The following is a 22,961-nucleotide window of genomic DNA, read 5'->3' on the forward strand; positions in this document are numbered from 1 at the left end:
GCCAAACGAACATTCATGATGAAGAGAAGAGTGGAAGCCCGAGCAGTATGACTGATGATTTTGTTGCTAAAGTTGATGAAATGATTCATAAAAACAGTCGCATCACAATAACAGAGCTTTTGATTTCTTTTCCACAAGTTTCGCGAACTTTGTTGTTTGAAATTGTCACTCAAAAGTGGGTGCCCAAAATGCTTACAGAGAACCATAAAGAACAGCGAATGGGGGCAACATTGACATTTCTGGAGGCCTACCACAAACATGGTGATTCATTACTAGATCAAATTATAACTGGTGATGAGACATGGGTGAAACAGGTCAATTGTCAGACAAAATTACAGTCCATGGAGTGGGGGCACACAAGGTCCCCTCCAAAACCAAGAAAATTTTTGCAAACCTTGCCAGCAAGGAAGTTGATGGTGACATTGTTTTGGGATAGGCAAGGTGTGCTTATTGATTTTCTCGAATGTGGAGCAACCATAAATTCTGCCCAGTACTGTCAAACTTTGCACAGCCTTAGAAGAGCAGTTCGAAACAAACGCCGAGGAAAGCTGACATCCAAAATTTTGTTTTTGCACGACAATGCCCGACCTCACATGGCAAACCGTGCTACAGAACTCCTTAATTCACTCAAATGGGAAATTTTCCCTCATCTTCCCTACAGCCCCGATCTTGCAACAAGTGACTTCCACTTGTTTCCCAAGATGAAGAACTGGCTTACAATGCAGTGCTTTGATGACGACGCGGAACTCCAGGCGGGCATGACTCACTGGCTGAAATCTCAGGTGGCAGAATTTTACGATGAAGGTATTTCAATTCTTGTCCACTGCTATGATAAGTGCCCCGATATGTTTGGTGACTATGTGGAAAAGTAGTATGTCAGTCACTTTTTCAGATGTATATAATAAAATGTATTTCTTGTACTTAGTTTTTTTAGTGCCAAAATGTTTCCTAGTTTCTGAATAGACCTCGTATAATTTTGTGAGAGCTGCTTTTTCAACATACTGCTTTGACTTTTCTCTTGAACTGTTTGTCCCTATTTCTATTATATTTAAGAAATGATTATTGAATATATTTGCTACCTATGGCTCATCATTTATAGCCCTTACATTCAGTTCATTAGTGGTGTTATCCTGTTCTGTGGCTGGTTGTCCTGTTTCATTTTACTACATTCCATACAGCCTTGAGTCTGTTGCTGGAATTACTGATCTGACATTATGTGCTTGGTTCTTGAGATTTTAATAGCTTTTCTTATTAATTTGGAGTAGTTTTTTTCAGTGCACAACTACTGTACGATCTCTGCTTGTTCTTGCCAACAGATATGTTTTCCTTTTCCTTTCACAAGATACTTTAATCCCTCTAGTGATCCATGGATTTTTATGTGGCTGCTTCATATCCTCTCTGATCAGCTTGTGTGGAGAGCTATTTTCAAATAATGATATGAAAATGGTTGCAATCATATACATTTGTAATTGAAAGACTGATATGTTTAAGGTTTAAGATACTGGTGAGTCTGGTCAGTGATATTCCTGTATATGGACCATAGGAGGGAAAGAGACAAGAAATGCATGCAGTGATTAATGGAGTACCTGAAGCAGAATATTCAATAATTGCCGGAGATTTTGGCGCAAGGATAGGTAAATCTACCACTAAAGGAACAAAGGGGCCACATGGAGACATACTAAAAACTATAATGGAGATCACTTAAGGGATTTTTTTTCCTTCAGCCACTTAAGGATAGCAAATGGTTTTCCCTCATAAAGATATTCATAAATTTAATGGAGTGCTAGGTGTACTATATCTATAATAGACTATGTAATTGCAAATAAGAAAGCCATCCCGTTAATAGAAGACACCAGAGACTAAAGAGGATACAATGTCAGGATTGACCATTTTCTAGTTATATACAAACAAACAATCCCACTGTGTGACAATAAAAGAACAATCAAAAAACAAACACAAGAAGTAGTCCATAGAATACATTTGCTACAAGGCCAAGCATTAGATGGTTATACAGAAAACAAAGGTCTAAAACACATGCAAGAAAAACAGAACATTAACATAGAATAGAAAGAAATAGTAAGAATAATACTCATAGCTGCTGGTGAAGCTTTAGGAGAAAGAATGAAATATAAAAATAAAAGGAGACTCCCAGTCTGGAACCATGAACTAGCAGACATCATAAAATGTAAGAAACAGGCCTACCTGAGATATCTACAATCAAAGAAACAAGAAGACTGTATCATGTATAAGTTACACACAGAAGTGCTCAAAAGAGGGACAAGAAAAATAATACAACAAGGCTAGGAACACTTTTTGAGTGAAATGGAGCAGACATTATTGAAATCAGATTGTGACTGCATGTGGGGATGGCTCTTTGCCAGCCCCTGAAACACTCAGTGTGAGGTTGGCCGCACTACAAGATGCACCAGACCACAGTCCATGTGACTTCAGTCTCATTCTACATCTGAGGAAACCATTGCATGGGAGATGCTCTGCAAGCAGGGTGAATATCTTCGTGGTATTTTAGCGACAGATGGCACACACTGATTTCTATGCCAATAGCATTCAGCACCTTTCCCGTCATTGGCAATGCTCTATGTATGCACTGGAGGATTATTTTGAAGTACTGTAATTGATTTTGAATAATTTTTGTTCCATTTGTACTTGTTTCCAATAAATTTTCACAGGGTTCCAGTGTGTGTGTTTCATTTCAACCTTTACCACTACTTCCTGTACTGGAACCCTACTTTATGTTGGCATTCAGATACGCATTGGCGTATCAGTTCAATGCACTTCGTGGAATTGTCATGTTGTTGCAAGAAATACCATTGTTACCATGACTTACGGAATGACCCTCATAGATGCAAAACTGATAACAAATAGGCTGAAGGTACTTTCAAAAACATTTTTTAGTGAAGAACAGAATTGATTTTGGATGGGCAGATCTTGCTTAGACAGTGTTTCTCCAGTCTGTCATGTATTGAAAATGACAGAGAATACAATCATCCCATATACATAGCCTTTATTGACTATGAGAAAGTTTTTGATAAAGTTCACAGAGTTAAATTATGGCAAATTTTAGAAAAGAATGAAATACCCTGACATCTGATAAGTGTAATTCAAAGTATGTATATACACAACAAAATAAAAGTAGAAAATAGGAAGTCCATTTGCGAGAAGCATCTGTCAAGGAGTGAGACAAGGTTGTTCTGTACAACCCAGATTATTTAATATATACATAGATTACGTCGTAAAGAGATGGCAGAATAAAGTGTGCACTGTTATAAGCTTAATAATAAAGTTATAAATATACTCCTGGTTACAGATGACCAAATAATCTGAGCAGATTCAGAAACTAAATCACAGAGAGCAATTTGGTCCTTGTACAAGGTAGCAAATTATTATAATGTGACAATATCTAAAGGTAAAATTAAGATAATGGCATTCCTTGGTAGGGAGCACTTAAGAGCAAAAATAATAATTGATGATGAACTGATAGAACAAATAAATACCTTTAAATACCTGGGATGTATGGTCTTATATATCACACAAAATAATTAAGAAAGCAAATTTTAAAAATTCCAGCAGTTGGCAGGTACTATAAATTGCACACAACTCAAAAAAGGTAGAAAAGAGACAGTTCTTTATACAGATTGTATTTGGTCAAAAAATACACCAGAGTGGAGGCAAGGTGCAAAAGAGTCAGCCGCAGGCAAGAGTGTAATGCGTTGCAAAGAAAAACATGGCTGACTGGCACTGCAGAGTGGAGCCAGCTGGGCATGGTGTAGCAACAGCCAGTGCTGCAGTACACTAGCAGGAAGGCGGAAACCTTCCCTCACTTGCACCATAGGAGTGTGTAGAGTACATGCCTCAAACCCTAAATGAACAAGATCTGGAGTGTACATGTACTCAGCTATTCGTGTACTAAATCATCTCCTCTCAGTATCACAGCATACACCATGAGCCTGTGACACCTGGAGCAACATCCCGGAATGCAGTATGGTGTTTGCTGTTTGACCACAAGACAGCTCAGCGTGTCCTGAGTAATGACAGAGCCACCCGTTTGCTGGAGGAAGCTATGTTGCCACACTGTCATTACGGTCACAACTGGAGACTTTGTTGACAGCATCATTTGAGTGGCTTTATGCTCAGCCCTGCTCTTTGCGCTATCAGCAATTCTGGATGTCCATTGTTTTGCATGAGAGGCAACTGGATGCCTCCACCAAGCTGTTCCTGACATACTATGGCCAAGGACCAGAATAAAGAGATTAATTGAACAAATATGCTGTCATCCTGACGTCTCATTTCACAATCCAAGAGGTAATTTAACAAATGTGAAGCTAGTACCAGTTCTAATGTATGGGTCAGAGACTAGGACTCTGTCCGTCAGTCAAAGGAGGAAGATCAAGGCAGCAGAGATGAGAGTCCAAAGACCTCTAGCTGGTTGCAAATACATAGATTGGATAAATACATACTAAAATACAGAATCAAGTGGGTATGAAAAGCATGCTTCAGAAGATAGAGTGCAGACAGAAATGGTGTGAACACATCCAGAAGACATCAGAAGAGTAAATACCTAAATTAATATACAAATGTGCACCTCAAGGATAAAGGAATATTGTGTATCTTAAAAAGAGATGGAAAGATCAGCTACATTCTATTTGAAATTGTAACAGGCAAGAATGCCTAAACCAAAACTGTTGAAAATCTAGGATGGGACAGTGACAAAAATTGTCACTAAACCAGAACTGTGTATGATGATGATGATGATGATGATGATGATGATGAATGTATCAGGGAATAGATTAATCCTAAAAACATTGTAACTAACTGCTGTGCAACATAGTCAGAGAGAGCATTTGTGACGGCAAAACACTTATTTTCTTGCTTTGAGCTTCACCAAAGAAAACATTATCAGTTAAGCTCCTACTGTTCAGCCATGTTGGAAAGTTAATTACTGAGATGAAATTGTATGATCCAAATAAGTTTTCAAAATCATTTTTCCTATCAGAATCCTTAGGAAGAACTACACTGAAGTCACCACAGACTATTAACTGCTGCTGCTGCTGCTGTCTGACAAATAACACAGTGAGGAATCCAAATTTCTCATAAACAGTTCAAAATTTCCCACTGGGAATCTGCATACAATTACAATTAAAAGTGAACTATTTGTAAGTGTTAATTCACAAGCACATGCGTCTGTGTGCTGATCACCACAAAATCTACTGGTTTCAGTGTTACTGAAATTGTGTACTGTCTCAATAGATGTGAGATGTAAAGTGAAAATGAGCCCCTTGTTGGAGAAATAAAATTTTCAGTGGAAGCAAAAATGTTTGATACTGTTTGAAATCTCTCTCTCTCTCTCTCTCTCTCTCGTGTGTGTGTGTGTGTGTGTGTGTGTGTGTGTGTGTGTGTGTGTGTGTACTACATTCTAGACATGCTCATTTGAATACAGCAGGAGTTCATAATATCATTAAAAGCAGTTGATGTCAGTCTTTTGAAAATGGATCTGTTGTCATTATGGGGAAATAATGTTATCCCGACAAGATGCCTATTTTCAAAATCTTGCAGCAGAGTATGCAGTGCTTCACAAAATAGCATCTTCATAATTTTAGAGGCATTTCAAGGAGTTCAGAGTAGTTTTATATAAAAGAACTTTTTGTGATTACAATAATGGCAAACAAGACAAGTAGTCCCTTTTTATATTAGATTTATAAATGCTTACAGATGTTGCCAGTTTGCAGTTGGCCATAACATAGAATAAAAATACCAATATTTTGCTGAAAGAAAGCAACATAAGTTCACTAATTTCTCTCAATTTGGGGCCAGTTTACGTAGTATTAAATTTACATACGCTGCAGTATGTTATAGGTCTGAATGGATTTAGTTACAAAATACACAATGTGATTAAAAGTATCCGGACACCTGGCTGAAAATGATTTAAAAGTTCATGGTGCCCTCCATCAGCAATGCTGGAATCCAGTATGGTGTTGGCCCACCCTTAGCCTTGATGACAGCTCCCACTCTCACAGGCATACGTTCAGTCAGGTGCTGGAAGGTTTCTTGGGGAATGGCTGCCCATTCTTCATGGAGTGCTGCACTGAGGAGAGGTATTGATGTCGGTTCATGAAGTCTGGCATGAAGTCGGTGTTCCAAAATATCCTAAAGGTGTTCTACAGGATTCAGGTCAGGACTCTTTGCAGGCCAGTCCATTAGGATGTAATTGTTGTGCAACCACTCTGCAACAGGCCGTGCATTATGAACAGGTGCTTGATTGTGTCGAAAGATGCAATCGCCACCCCTGAATTGCTCCTCAACAGTGGGAAGCAAGAAGGTGCTTAAAATATCAATGTAAACCTGTGCTGTGATAGTGCCATGCAAAACAATAAAGGGTGCAAGTCCCCTCCATGAAAAACACAACCACACCATAACACCACCGCCTCCGAATTCTATTGTTGGCTCTACACACGTTGGCAAATGATGTTCACTGGGCATTCGCCATATCCGTACCCTGCCATCGGATCGCCACATTGTGTACCATGATTTGTCACTCCACACAACGTTTTGCCACTGTTCAATCATCCAATGTTTATGCTTCTTACACCAAGCGAGGCATTGTTTGGCATTTACCGGCATGATGTGTGGCTTATGAGCAGTTGCTCGAAAATGAAATCCAAATTTTCTCACCTCCCGCCTAACTTTCATACTACTTGCAGTGGATCCTGATGTAGTTTGGAATTCCTGTGTGATGGTCTGGATATATGTCTGCCTTTTACACATTACGATCCTCTTCAACTGTCGGCAGTCTCTTTCGGTCAACAGATGAGGTTGGCCTGTACACTTTTGTGCTGTATGTGTTCTTTCACATTTCCACTTCACTATCACATTGGAAAGAGTGGATCGAGGGATGTTTAGGTGTGTGGAAATGTCGCATACAGATGTATGACACAAGTGACACCTAGTCACCTGACCATGTTCGAAGTCCGTGAGTTCCGCAGAGTGCCCCATTCTACTCTATCATGATGTCTAATGACTACTGAGGTCATTGATATAGAGAACTGGAAAAAGGTGGCAGCACAACGCACCTCATATGAAAAATGTATGTTTTTGGGGGTGTCCAGATACTTTTGATCACATAGTGTGTGTAATATTAACTTAAAAAAAAAACCTCCGTACCATGTGAAAAAGGACATTTTAGGGGTAATATATATGCAGACTTTATTTCTTAAATATGTCAGTCAAACAGTGGTGATAAGGTAAAACTTTAAAGCACATTATCTCAAAACACTACCACAGTGGTTAGACACTGGACTCGCATTCGGGAGGACGACGGTTCAATCCCGCGTCCGGCCATCCTGATTTAAGTTTTCCGTGATTTCCCTAAATCGCTCCAGGCAAATGCTGGGATGGTTCCTTTCAAAGAGCACGGCCGACTTCCTTCTCCGTCCTTCCCTAACCCGATGAGACCGATGACCTCGCTGTCTGGTCTCCTTCCCCAAAACAACCAACCAATCAAAACACTACTTTTCATCGCAATTATTCATACTGTCATAACTCACTCAAATTTAGAGATGGAAATCTATGCTTTTTTCAAATTGTTTAGAGTGTAGTGCTGAACATAAAAATTGCAATAACTTAAACTCCAAAATTTTTGACTAGAGGTCTGTTTTCGTTTTGTGTGTCACATATGTGTCAACCGTCCTTTTCTCGCATTAGCTCCGCAGGAGTAAGATGCTAGACTCTAATGTTTTATATGTAACTTATCTAATCCTGTGGTTATGTGGTGCTCAGATAGGCACATGATGTCTACCTTTTCAGAGCCCTTTGATTTTCCAAACAGACAAGAAGCGATGTTTCTTAAAGATCAAATATTCCATTATTGCTTCAGCATGCATCTGGGATATTTTTAATTCATGTTCCACTATTTCGGCTGACAATGTTTCAGCCATTCTCAAGGTGAGTCACTGACAAGTTTTCAAACCACTTTACACACTGTGGAGTAAACATGCATGCTTTCTCTCTGGTGCATGTGCGATTACTTCACAGAGTGTAAAGTGATATTAAAACTTGTGAGTGACACATATGGGTGAAAGGTTGTCAGCTGAAATACTGGAATATGAATTAAATATATTCCAGATGCATGCTCAAAAAATGGTGGAATAATAGACAAGAAGCTCTTCTGCCTTATTATGCTAATATGTTGATGAAATAATTGAACTTTATTTTTCTCTGCACTCGTAAGCATGCATATATATATATATATATATTTTTGTGGGGTGTTCTGTTATTTTGACTTCATTAAAAACAGGGTGCCTGAATCCTATTCTATCCTTAAAAAGAAGCATCTCTCTGTTCAGTAACTGCAGGGATCTTACTTTGTGTGAGGGTGCCCCCGTCCATACATTTTCTGCAAGAAGCTCAGCCAACTTATCTTTCCCTCTTGCGTTCAGGTGTATGGCATGTTTAGTATATTCTCATCTTCCAATTGTAGCAACAGGCACTGCACTCATATGAGATTTCATTTCAGCCAGCAGCAGCGTGCTCAACTCAGTGACCACATAGCTCACAGCAGTTCTAACCCAGTGCTGGTCATGGTGCTGTAGGAACTCCACAAAACTCACATTTGTGTGTGTAGTTGCTACTCCTATTTCATCTAAGTCACTATTAATGTTGTAATTACTGTCCTTAGCCAGGATATTTCCTGCTACACCTACTGCAGTAACCTCTTTGTGAAAATCTTTGTACAAATTTCCTATGTCCTGGCTGAGGTTAGCACTTGGCTTTACAATACTTCTGGCCTGGTACCCTGTTCTGAATTTGTCCTGTACCATTTGGCCTACACCACTCCCATGGCCCTACATAGCACCAAGACTCTTCTTCTCTTGCATCCACTTGGTGCCAACCTGCACTTAGTTTCTGGGATAAATTTTCATTCTGCAGCTGAGTTTGCCCTAATGTGAAATTTCCTGGCAGATTAAAACTGTGTGCCAGACCAGGACTCGAACCTGGGAAACCACCTCCAGACTGTGGGTAAGCCACATTTTTAAAATAGCCTTCCTTCCAGGAGTGTAAGTGCCGCAAGTTATGCAGGACAACTTCTGTGAAGTTTGGAAGGTATGAGTTGAGGTATTGGTGGGAGTAAAGCTGTGGGGACTGGTCATGAGTTGTGTCTGGTAGCTCAGTTGGTAGAGCATTTTCTCACAAAAGGCAAAGGCTCCTTGTTAAAGTCTGGGCCCCGCACACAGTTTTACTCTGCCAGGAAGTTTTAACTTCTTTGCTAGAAGCCTGCTGCACCCTATTGTGACCTACAGATGGATGAAGCTTCCCCCTCCTCCCCCCCCCCCCCACCCCCCACTCCCGCCCCACCCCTACTGCAAGACAAGTCAAATTTATTTGATATTGTAGATGAAGTAGTTGAAGAGCTGTTCCGCTTTTGTCTATTGCTTGTTACCTTTACACAGTTCCCATGATACTTTCTCCTCTTCCACCTATCTAGTTCAAATTTTGTCTGTTCTAATCCAGCTTGAAGGACACAAATCTTTGCTCCCTGTTCAGTGATTCTCATGTCTTTTTCTTGGAGTGTACTGTTCCATGGGAGAGACTTGAAGATTTCCCCATTCAGTTCCCCACTGCAGTTACCCAAATGAAACTCCAACCCATAATCTACATATACCACTTGCTGTCTGACTGTAACAGCAAAGTCCATACTTATTGTGCATTGCAACGTAGATTATATGTTTGAGAATAAAACTAAGTCATTTATGCACTGTAAACTACACAAATTGTTGTTATTTAAGAGCTGCAAAAATTTGGCCTACTGGTTAGCACTCCAGGTGGGTGATATGAAGTATAATAAATGTAATATAAAGTTATTTAATTGGATTGATAAAAGAATCTACTAATGAAGCGGCAGCAGAGCATGGACATAAGACGATTTTAATTGCCAAGCTTTTGGGCCAGTGGCTCCTCCTTCAGGCAGAAAGGTTGAAGGCGAAGGGGAAGGAGGAAGGGTGAAGGGAAAGGACTGGAGAGGTCTAGGAAAAGGGGTAGATTTTGGGAAAGTCACCCAGAAGTGCGGGTCAGGGGAAGCTTACTGTACAGGATGAGAAGAAAAGACTGATTGTTGGGAACTGCATCGAACAAGATTTTAAAACCTGAGAGCTTAATGGTGGAAGACAGGGTAATATGCAGACAGAGGTTACTGCTTAAACATGATGCATGAGTTAATAAGAGTGAAAAGCTAAGTGCATTTTATGTAACAGAGATGGGAGGGGGGCGGTGAAGAATAGATGGGAAAGACAATGAAAGATATAGAAAACTGAAACAGAGAGAAGCAAAGAATAGTTACAGTGAATAAGTGCTGAGGTGGAAGAAATCAACATAAATTAAGGACAGCTGGGTGGTGAGAACCAAGGACATGTTGTAGTGCTAGTTCCAACCCTCAGAGTTCTGAGAAACTGGTGTCTGGAGGAAGAATCCAGATGGCGTGTGTGGCAAAACAGACATGGAGGTCACGAATGTCATCAGTGACATCTTTACGATATGGACTCACGGTAAGGCTGACCTGCTAAAATTCCTGGAATCTCTGAATACCTTCTTCCAATCAAATTTCACATGGTCCTATTCCGAATCCCACGCCACTTTCCTTGATGGTGATTTCGTCCTCACTAAAGGCCAGCTACACACTTCTGCCCATATTAAACTTACCAGCAAACAACAGTACTTACATTTTGACAGTTGCCATCCTTTCCGTCTCAGATGTTTCCTCCCATAGAGCCTTGGCATCTAAGGCAAACGTATTTGTTTGGATGCAGACTCTTTTCAGTAATACACCACCATTCTCACATTAGCCTTCACTGCACGTAATTACTTCACCAGCCTAGTTAAAAAGCAAATTTCCTGGGCCGTCACATACAAGCCTGGTACTTCACAAAACAACTTTGGAGCACACCATTGGTGACTCAGTATTATCTTGGCCTGAAATATATTAATCAGCTAAATCAACTGGGCCATGACTTCCTAAAATCATGCTCTGAAATGAGATCCATCCTGTCTGAAATTTTTCCCACAACACCTAGAACAGCATTCCGCCGCCCTTCCAATCTCTGCAATATTCTTGTCAGACCCTATGCACTTTCTGCACCCATCTCCCTATCTTATGGCTCCTACCCCTGTGACTGTCCCTGCTGCAGGAATTGCCCTATGCACCCTCCTACCACCACCTATCATAGCCCTGTAACTGGCAAAACATATACTATAAAAGAGAGAGCCACCTGTAAACATTTCATGTCCCAGCTATTATAAACACTGTTCGGCCTTCTACAGTGGCATGATGCACACCAAATCATCCATTAGGATGAATGGACATAGGTCATCCCGTATGGTAAGCCTCCAGTGGGGTTCTGGGCGACTTTCCCAAAATGTACTCCTTTTCCTAGACCTCTCCAGTCCTTTCCCTTCACCCTTCTTCCTTCCCCTTCAACTGTTCTGCCTGAGGAAGGAGCTTCTGCCTCCAAAAGCTTGCTAATTACAACCATCATTTATGTGTGTGTTCTGCTGCCACTTGGTGAGTGGATTTTTTATCTATCCAATTGAGTTATTTTGTCAATAATTGTTTGTTTTTGTTGTTATGAATATAAGTTAAATATTTCGAAGCACCTGTTAATTAACTTATTCACAATAGACTGTAACTTTTAATATTACTTTAAGGTATGCAAACTACACACACACACACACACACACACACACACACACACACACACACGCACACATGCACACGCACACGCACACATACGTGCGCGTGCGCTAGTGCAAGAAACATTTGTGGAAGTTCTACACAATTGGGAGACAAGGGCATGCTAGACATGACCTACACCTGAATATGAGAGGGAAAGGTAAGTTGACTGAGCTGCTTGCAGAAAATGTATAGAGGGGAGCATCATCACACAGAGTAAGGCCCGTGCAGTTACTGGTGCCAGAGAGGTACCTTTTTTTAGGATAGAATCAGGATTGAGGTACGCTGTTTTGAAAGAAGTCAAAATAACAGAAGAGCACGACAAAATGCTTATGACTGCACAGAAAAGTAAATTTACATTATTTCATCAAAATATTAGAATAATAAGGTATGCTACTTTCCCAAACTATTAACTTAACAGTGAAAGATCATGCACTGTTGAAATTGTTAGTAAGAAAAAACAGGACAATTATCAGGATTCTCTAAGTTTACTGTACTAAACTGTAAACAGAAATATGACTACCAGCCAACTTTACAATTTTCCATGTTTTCTGTAATGATGTGTAAAGGAAAGTGAAACCTTTAGTAATAAGCTTAAAAAACACACTAATACACATAATTAATGAGTAATCTGTGCTAAATGAATTGATATTCCAATCTAAATAATTTACCTTTATGAGACGGCAAAAAATTGAACATCTCACCTGGCTGCAATACTGCCAACTTTTTTGATGATCTTTTAACAGAGAACTGCCTACAGAAAGGAACTATACTGAACATCTCTTTAAGCAATTTCCGTAAACAATATGATGTTCACAGTTAAGAGCCTGATTTAGTGCTCTCTATTTGCAGTTGATTTCTCAATTTTCTAATCTTCCTCCAGCTTTATCATGACAAAGAGCTGTCAAGTAAATGGTTGGTATGATGGATGAAGGAAATGTCTTAGGCTTTCTCAAGAGATAATCTTGTCATAAATTGAATCATTCACGTTCTTTAACTTACATGAATTGTGCATGAATTTTAAAAATTTAAATTTTAATAACTCATTCAGATATTTGTATTCATACTATGCTGTTTGTAGGGGTCTTGGACAGAGGAGAAGTGACCAGACCACACAAAAAAATTTTTCGTCTCTCTCTTTTTCACCCCCTCCTCCGTCTCTCTCTCACCCCCCCTCTCTCTCACCCCCCCCCCCCCCCCCCGGCTCTCTCTCTCTCTCACACACACACACACACACACACACACACACACACACACACACACACACACACACACTTCCCTCACCCTCCCTCTCTCTTTTTTCTCTTTCTGTCTCACTCACTCTGTTCCCAACAGAGTGTATTATTTGAATATCTATGACACTCGTCTGAAAATCCAACAAACCAGGGAAAGGATATGTCTATCTGTTGGGTCGCAAGTTGTCATGGGCACGACTCAAAAATACCTGTAGTGCTAGCAGAATACTGGTTGAACTTGTACACCTAAATGACCTCGTAACTGTGTAGAAAATGAAAATCTTGAGCCTTTGGGTTCAAGAAAAAGTAACAGACTCCAAACTAAGGCTAATAAAACTCACGATTAGACTATGGAGTACGTTATCCCAAGCACAATAATAGAGAGAACCCTATGAACTACAGCTACCTTTGTAGGTATGAGGATTTTTTAGTGTGTGGTGATCGCAGTGAAACCCCAGTAGCTGTAAATTATATTTTAACACAACATATTTTATTGGGTAACAAGAGGGTAGCCCCAGACTGTCCAAGGATTTTTCATCACTTTTATGTGAAAACAACACAAGTCTTAAATGAAAGTTTTAAGTAGACTAATTTATATGGAAAGCATCTGCAGCTACAGGTAATGATGAATGAAAACACCACTGAAAGCTGGCAAAACTTGGTTTTTAACTGACCTCACTACCAGTTCCACGTCTTATAGTTGCATCTTCAGGTGCAATCTACATATTTAAGAATTGAAATATAATTATAAACTGCACTACAGATTTATGCTATTATACAAAAATTATTTGAAGAAATTTATTACATTAATCCATCGTAGGTGAACCCAGCGTTCTTAGTCAAGGTATTACCATTCTGAGAATACTGTCAGTATATAAAAAGCTACACAAATGAAGGATAATTTAGAAAGTGGTCCTCTAATAATGTTGCCGGTTAGGCTGAGCTGGTATACTGATCATTCATTGTATGTGCAAGTATCTTTAAGACTAAGAACATGTGCTGAAGGCTAAAACCAATTTTGAATACTTCACTTATGATACAGTTTTCTGGTGGATGGTGAAGGCAAGGCCTACTTTTGCAAGCTGCACCATTCACGTCTGGTTTGAGATACGCAAGACAGCTGTGTGCCTAGTTCATTGTACTTTGTACCCATCATGGCCTTGCACTGTTTCTGCTGTTAAATAGCTTATGAGCCATAACTTCAAAATTGGTTTTAGCCTTTAGCACAGTTTCTTTTTCTTGTAGATACTTTAGCATGCAGTGAATGGCCAGTATATCTGTTCGATCTACCTGGCAACGCTATTAGAGGACCACCTTCCCAATTACCGTTCATTCGCCTTCTTTTTCAAATGTTGACAGTATTCTCAGAACGGCAATACCTTGACTAAGAACTTTGGGTTCATCTGAGATGTATTAATGTAATACTTTTTATGAGTAGAAGTATTCAAATAATTGTTATATAATAGCTCAAATTTGCAGTGCAGTTTATAATTATATTTAAATTCTTAAATATCACACCCCAGGAAGAAAAGTGACACAAGTCGAATAATGGCTTCTTAAGTTTGTGTCACTGAAAAATGTGAGAAGTGTCCCAGTGTGTACGAAAAATATAGTGGAATTTATTGCTAACAATACTTACTTCATATTTAAAGGAACTGTTTCAATATAAGTTTTACATAATTATTTCTTTAATTTGAGTTTCTTCAAGTACTCCATTTTTGAATTGTGCCACTGTTCTTGCTAGGGTGTGATATGAAGGCTGCACCTGAAGATGTGACTGTAAGCCATGAAACCAGTAGTGTGGTCAATTAAAAACCAAATTTTGCCAGTTGTCAGTTGTGTTTTCATTCATCATGAAAGTTTTATAGTTTTGCATTGAGTTAACACCTCATCCCCAAGCTGGTGTGGAATTCAGTGAGTAAGAGAGTGGCTAGCTCATCCAATTTCTGTCAACTGATGAGCCAATCATGCTAATTAGTAATGCCATTGAATCTTCTGTCTAAAGTTTTATCCTCTGTATTTTATTTTTCAATAACAGTTTGCTTCTCTTGCTGTCAAATGTATATGATAGTGATTTTACATTGTACTATTTTAAAGTATGAATAGTTCAAACTGTTGTTAATTTTTCATGCACAAGATCTGCCAAAAAACTCTGTGAATGGAATAGATTTTGGAGGGAGAAGGGGAGATGAAACTGTTACTAATAGCAACTGACCTGTACCGTGGAGTATCATATGGGGTATGAATGTACATGTATATAATTTTAGTTGTAAGTCATAATTTTGTAACAGTGGAAAATCCAGGATGAAATGTAACAATATAATGAAAAGGGTAGTTACTACTCACCATTTAGCAGAGCTGCAGAGTAGCAGAAAGGCACAACAAAAAGACGGTTGCAAAGTTAGCTTTCAGTCAATGAGGTCTTTGTCAAAAAAACACACACACACACACACACACACACACACACACACACACACACACACACACACGCGCGCGCGCTGACAGTTGGAGCCAGCTGGAGGTCTGGCACCAGCTGCCAGAGACTGTGGCTGATAGCTAACTTTCTGACAGTCTTTTTGTTGTGCCTTTCTGCGACTCAACATCTCCATTATATTGTGAGTAGCAACTATCCTTTTCGTTATAGTGTCATAATTTTGTAAGGTGTTTGATTGTATTACATGCCCTTAAAACAAAGTACCAGCTGTGCTACCATTTGTTAATGTAGCAGAACCTCCAGTTCATGATTTACAAAATATTTAATGCCATAAGATTTGTGGTATTCGAGAGGAAAAGTCTGTAACACATAAGTATTAGTCACTGGTCCAGTAAAGTATGTTGGGAAATTTTCACTATCTTCCTTCACACTTCATTGCCACAATTCGAGATCTGCCTTCAAAATTTACTGCTTAGTTTTTTGAAAAGTGTTTTACTCTGTGTTTGAGTTATCAGTGTTTGCTATTTTCATATTTGAAACACTATAAATTCTTTTGGGAGTTGAGAGCAATTGTTAACAATATTATCCTGTAAGATTTTGTACCAGTTTGGAGCATAACATTTTAATGGGATTTGGAATATTGTGCCAGAAGTGATTATCCTTAAATTTTGAGGACCAATTTGAGTTTTGTCTGTCTGCAACTAATAAGTTGTGAAATGTGTGACATTTATTGTTACAGATAAGCTGAGAGCTGCTAAAGAACAGAAAAAGGAAAAAGAGCCTGATGGTAAATGTAAGTGATTTATTTCCTACCATATAGTTTCATATTGTTTATGAAAGCAGTAAGATACATGGAATTGTAATTTAGCTGTTGAAAGACTTCAGAGTTTTGACAGTTGTGTGTTTTTATTAGGCAAAACAAACTTCATCTTCAGAAAATTGCATTTCTGTTGCCCCCCCCCCCCCCCCCCCCGCCCCCTCCCAATCACCTTCTCATATCTTCACCTTCCCTGCATCTTCTTAAGCACTATAAAGTATATATTTTGAAGTAGATTGTAATTAATTAATATAACAATATTACGACAAGGATAGCGGCTGCTCATCATATAAAAAAAAATCATTTTGTTGTGCGTATCTGCGACTCAGCGTCTCCAATATTATGAAAAGGATAGTTGCTACTCATCATATAAAAACAAAAAGTCTTTTTGTTGTGCGTATCAGTGACTCAGCATCTCCGCTATATGATGAGTACAACTATCCTTTTTGTAATAATGAAATTATTTAGGGTTACTACTGAATGCTATGTTCCATTGAGAACATGTTTTGGAGAGTTAGCAGTGAATAGCTTCAGGCTGACTGGGAAAAGAAAAATATGAAAGGACAATAGTGATGTTGGAGCTTAATGTCCTGTCAGAATGAAGATTTTAGGAGGGGACAGTAGCATATTTAGAGAAGTGGGATGGGGGGTTGGGAGAATGGGCTACACCAGTTGAAGGAACCATCTTGTCGTTCATCTGACTGGGCTTTATGGAAATCACAGAAAGTGTAGTCAGAATGGACAGGCATTAGAATCTTGCTCCTCTTGAGTATGAGCCTGGTGCTTAATCTTTGTGTTATCTTGTTTGATAGCTTAACATGCAGTATTCAAACACTGTGCCACATTAATAAGTGCCTTAGTGTTTTATGCTAATTTTTTCCTTTACAGTACCATCTCTAATGTCCTCAGTGTCAGGGGGACATAAACCCCTGATCTTCTTTCTTTCCTATATGATAGAACACGAGCTATATAAAGAAGGTAGTAACAAAAGTAGGATTGACAAAGGAAGTGTATCTGCATCTACATTCACAACATTCCCGTGACCCAAAACCTGTTCCTTCAACAGACATTTTGATTGAAATAAATGATTAGCCTTGTATTTTTGTTCTTGACATAATTTTTCTGTTATCATTGTTGAAGATTTGTGTGACATCTGTATGGAGAGAGAGTAATAAGTTTTTGGTGCCTTTTGTGAAAATAGTTTTTTCATTATTTTAATGGCATTGCTCTGTGGGATACATGATGCACATGTACTGAAGAGTGCTGAGGATATCCTTTAGCACTTAAATACTAATTGTGTTGATGTGCTACCAATCATGCTGTCATTAAACTTCCTCAGTGGTGTCAGGTCTTCTCTCTTGATTCAAGTGCAATCGACACAGATAGCTGTTACTCAGGCATCCTGAACATAGGTGTTTTTTAGGCCATCGTTTGTAGACAAATCATAAGTCATGCAGTCTCAGAAATATTGAATTGATTGGTTTGCAGGCTGACATTTGCCACCCCCACTCCCCTTCCCCCGCCCTGTAAATTCTGCCCAGTTTGCAGGAGTGATCTCTTGTACTTATCTTTAATTCATTTACATTTTTAATTTTTTTACATTAGTTTCTGCATAATTGGACAGAAGTTACCCGTATTATATGTTGGTGAGAAACATTTCATCCCTTATAAACATCTATTCCCTTGAAAAAGCTTCACAATCTTTGTGAATAGTACCTTCTTGGCAACTGTGATGCAAACATATGCACGCTCATTTTTTCATTCGCTCCTTGTATTTCATAGGTCCCATCAAAAAGAACAATCTTCAGGGATGTGGAAGCTAGTCAAGGTATACATTAACAAAAGAGAAGCAGATCAAAAAACTTAATCTGCACAGTGCATTAACATTGAACTATCACACACTGCTTGATACCATTTGTGACTATCAGTTTAATGTAATATAGTAAATTAGGGAGAAAGCCACTACTTGGAAGAAAGCTGCTGCTTCTTCAGTTGTATTAAATAGTTGCTGTTTATTTTCTATTAGTAGCTTAGTATTTACTTTATTACATTGATACTTTCCAAAGAGAAATAGTTCTTTACATCTGTAACTAGGAGTGTTTTCATACAATATACCACTACTTGTCATCCAACTTTACAATGAACACTGGTACTTAAGCATGCAGCCAAAATGTATGCTCAATCTTTCATTCTAGATAATTGCATAATTTACAGGAGTTGATAACCAGGTATGTTTTTCATTTCTTGTCAGATTGGCTATATATTGCATGTATGTCAAATGTTGGGAGTTCCAGTGTTTTGTTTTATATTAGATGGAAACCCTGCTATCTGCATGTATCAATGTACCTCAACTCATCAGTCCAGCCAGCCTTTTTCCTTGCCTAAATAGTCCAGTGGCAGTTTTCCTGTGTCCAGACTACTCTCTGTGCTCTGCGATATGCAGTGAACAGAGATGCAAGTGTCACTTGATGTATTTGATATTCCATAGTGAGGAAGTTCTGGAAGGTACAGCTGCTCACTCTTTTTGTTGAGCACTGAAATGGCAAGTAATTTGTGACACTGGTCCACAGTCAACAGTGATCCCTGTTTAGACAACATTGCCCAAAGCAGTTGATTTTGATCCAAATCTGGGTGCTCCAAGTGGCATGTGAAAAGCCTAGTACATACTACACTGTCTTGGAAAGGGAGTGTCTTATGCCTGTCACCCACATCTCTCTCCCTCCTTACCCCCCATCTCTCCCCCTCCCTCCCTCCCTCTCCCTCTCCCTCTCTTTCTTTCTCTTTCTCTTCCTCCCCTTCATTTCCTAACAAAGGAACTCTCTTTAGTTCATCAGCTCATGCGTTTGTTAATATATAGCAAGGTCCATATTATCCAGGTGCGAATTATAAAGTTTGCAGATTAGATTATCTATGCAGAATTTGATAAGTTTTGAAAAAATAAAAATCAAGAATTGTTCTATTATTATTAAAATGAATATTTTTGTTCGGAATACATCATTATACATGTAGATAATTTTTTCGTGCCATTTTATGTTCTTGAAATGCCCCATATTTAGTACATGATTTGAAGGAAGTCTTTTAAAACAAATATCACACCAGATCAACTTTTTTATGCAAAATAGCTACACCTTGCAGACATAAATTTTTCAACACTTCATTTACGTAGCTAGCAACAGCTGTTTATAAAAATTTCAATTTTCCCTCAATTCAGTGATTAATTTTTTCTGTATTAACCTGATTACTTTCAAGCACTTAATTTTTTTGTACTAAACTAGACCTCACCCTGATCGTCCAATTCTCATTCTTTGTTTGGTTATAAAAAAGTCTGATAGCAACCCATGAGCTGATGAACTAGAGAGAGTTCCTTTGTTAGGAGGAGTCTTGTTTTCACTCTGCTCAAACATCTGACCTATCAGTAAATAAAATTTCTGGTAAAAACATGTGTTTTGGATTACTATATCTCTTTTTTCAGTTATCCATGCAGTTTCTGGTTTGCATTATCCCAGATAATTGGGAGCTTGCTGTAGATAACTGTTCATTATTTTTCTCAATGTAAATAGTACATTGTTTAGCAATTAGATAAGGAAATCTTTTATTTAATGCACCAATATATGGCTACAGTACATTTTATACCAATTAGGCAGAACAGTGATTAAAATTTTTATTTTATATAGTCTCAAGCAGTTTACAAGAATGCAGATTAATAGTAAATGTAGTATTAATATTGAGTTTTCACTACCATTTTACTTTTTGCAGCTGAAGATGATGATAACTTAGATACAGTGCCGCCAAAGAATCCTGTGGGTCAGCAGAGAATTGAAGAAATGAAATTGCTGTATGGTAAAGCAGCTCCTATGATCATGGGGATGGAAACTGCATTACAGCTTTCGTTTGACAGAAATGTTGATAAGTTGCAGCCTCGAATGTGGCCCAATATTCCATTAAAACTATAACAAATGTGTTATAATGAGATTTGATTATGTTTTAATTTTGCTGCTTCAGCAGCCCAAAAGCAAATGCAAATAAGAATGTTTCAAAATAATGTAAAGATTTTTCATAGATAATAAATTAATAATTAAACACTTAACACTTTTATACTTTTAGTGGATGTTGTGGGGATATGGACGTGGGTGGGTGGCGGCGGGAGGGAGGGGGGAGGGCAAATTAATTTTTTTTTTAATATATTTCCTTTATGGAATTTTCTTGGTGCAGTTCTCCTAAGTGATGTTTGTGGGCTTCTAATTGCCTAGCTGTGACATTATTACACTGCAGTGGTAGCACATATGGTTGTAAGCAACATCTGAAAAATGCTTGAAAAACAGTGTCCCATATGACTTCCAGCTGTAGGGTTCTTCAGGTGTCTTGCCTGAAAACTGTAACTTCTCCTTAACAGCAGCTCTGTTATACAAGTTAATATTGGGAGTAAAATACTAATGTCTACCAATAGTCTCAATGCACTTTTTGTAAAAATCAGATTATATTCTTGAATTACTAATTTCACATTCACTATGACTAGTCCTCTACACTCGGTAATTATTTTAAAGATGGAATAGTGGAAATGTTCTTCCCAAACAGTGGCCTTTCAGTGCTCACAAATATTATGTATTATGTAATGTGGGAAACTTGCCTGGTATTTACAGTTGGTAAAGTTCCATTGTGAAAGATGTTCGCCCGATGTGATCATCTATCTATCTATCTATCTATCTATCTATCTATCATGGTCTAATTCAGTTTGGTACATGCAAAACTTTTTTAACTAGCATTTCCGGAAAGTAGTGTAAAGTTTAAGTTGTTGTTTCAGAAACTTTGCACTGTTGTTTTTGTTTACACACAATTGCGTATAGGTCAAATTTGTGGAACCGTATTTTCGTGTTTATCAGTAATTTAACTGACTTACTCTTTATAAACTATCACATTTATCATGAGTGAAAAGAGCTTGACTTGTCATAGGATTGTTAGGTCGGTGCTTTTGGTGTGATGGGTGCTGTAGCTTTTTCCATGTGGGTGACTGTAGTGATGTGGGAGTACGGGGAGTAAATGAGACTCATCAGTGGTTTTGTAGGATTTGTAGTAGAGATAGAAAGATACTAGAACAGGAGGGGAAAATTGCCGCCCTTCAGGCTGAGTTAGACAAGGGTAGGGGAGATCTTGACAGGTTAAGGAGGGAGAAGGGCAAAGAGAGGTGGGAAATGGCAACAGGCAACAGGAGGAACAGGCCTAGAACTTTGTCTGACAGCTTTGTGGTGAATGTGGAAAATAGATTTGACCTGTCGTTTCAGTTAGAAGCTGGTGAGCCTCAAGCAGTTGCAGGTGTGGACAGGGCACAACAAACTTTCAGCAGCAAATTGAAAAGTAAGAATGTAGGGAAATGAGTAAAGAGAAAGAAAGTGTTGTTGTTAGGTAGTTCCCGTGGAAGAGGTGTTGGCCAACTTTTGCAGGAGGAACTAGGATCAGAATACCAGGTCACCAATTTTTTTTTAAACCTAGTGCTGGTCTGGAGCAGGTGGCAGAGGATTTAGGATCACTTTGCAAAGATTTCACTAAGGAAGACACCATGGTTATAGTGGGTGGGCAGGCAACAGTATTGACAGAGATCCTGGGTACAGTATAGAGTGTGACCTGGCAATGATTGCATCAGCATCGATGCATACTAGTGTTGAGTTTGTATCTGTTCTTGGGCGCCATGACCGACCTCATTCGAACTCTTCGTCAAGAGAGTTAATTTGGAGCTGGAACGGCTGCTTATGTCGGGTGCAGGGTCACACATTTGTGTGGTTCCTGTCGATTCTCTCAATAGGTGGGAATATACTAGGCATGGCCTTCACCTCAACAGGAAGGGGAAGGGTGAACTGGTTGGGAAATTAGCAGGAAAGTTAAAGGGGGGGAGGCACTGTCATGAGTGGTAAAATACTAGTGGTTATAGGGTTCAGAAAAGACCCTTTTTTAGGGTAAGAGGACAGAAAGAAACCAAATTTTAAGAGAGGTTAGAACTGAGGCAAACCTTCAGTTTGAGAAAGAAACCAAAAAACATAATTCTAGCTTATTACATCAGCATAAACAGCTATTGGTTAAGAATTTTCAACAGTCAGCAGATATTTTAACTCTACGCAATTTTCACTCAGTCAATGTGAAATGTCAGCTATCTTTATTGCATCAAAATATTCGAGGCCTGAGAAATAAAATTAATGAATTAACTATCTGCATTGATGAATTAGAGTCTTCAAACCCAGCTGACATAATCTGCCTCTCGGAACATCATGTGGCCACTGGTATAGAACTTTTAAGTGTTGCAGGGTTTAGGTTAGCATCTCACTTTTGTAGATCAGAAATGGAGAAAGAAGGAGTTGCCACATTCATCAGGAACTGTCATAAATTTAAGAACATAGGCATTCATAAATTTTGCGTAGAACAGCATATGGAAGAGTGTGTAACAGAAGTAGCATTTCACAAAACATCCTTCATAACATTAAGTGTATATCGAGCACCTGCAGGTAGCTTTAATATGTTCGTAAACCACCTTGAAGCTTACTGGCCCATTTAACAACCAAAAACAAAGAAATAGTCGTTGCTGGTGATTTCAATGTAGGTTTCCTTAAAGACCCTCCCAATAAGAACTTACTTGAGTTAGTAACACTATCATTCAACTTAATTCCCACTGTAAAGTTCCCCAGTAGGGTAGCCAAGTGCTCAGAAAGAGCCATTGATAATATCTTCTATAAAGTCCAATGAACAAAATTATAT

General features: G+C 38.7%; 1 protein-coding gene across 1 annotated transcript in view; it reads left to right on the forward strand.

Moving 5' to 3' along the window:
* LOC124619728 (gem-associated protein 8-like) overlaps positions 1 to 20,307 on the forward strand; it is a 58,320-nt gene extending 38,013 nt beyond the window's left edge. Inside the window, exons 2-3 of the mRNA XM_047146295.1 lie at positions 16,143 to 16,196; positions 19,977 to 20,307. Coding sequence (XP_047002251.1) covers positions 16,143 to 16,196; positions 19,977 to 20,173 — 251 coding nt within the window. The 3' untranslated portion in view covers positions 20,174 to 20,307. The remainder of the gene's footprint in view (positions 1 to 16,142; positions 16,197 to 19,976) is intronic.
* The last annotated feature ends 2,654 nt before the right edge of the window (positions 20,308 to 22,961 follow it).

The sequence above is a fragment of the Schistocerca americana genome, chromosome 6 (genome assembly GCF_021461395.2).
Source record: "Schistocerca americana isolate TAMUIC-IGC-003095 chromosome 6, iqSchAmer2.1, whole genome shotgun sequence".
Taxonomy (NCBI): Eukaryota; Metazoa; Arthropoda; class Insecta; order Orthoptera; family Acrididae; genus Schistocerca; species Schistocerca americana.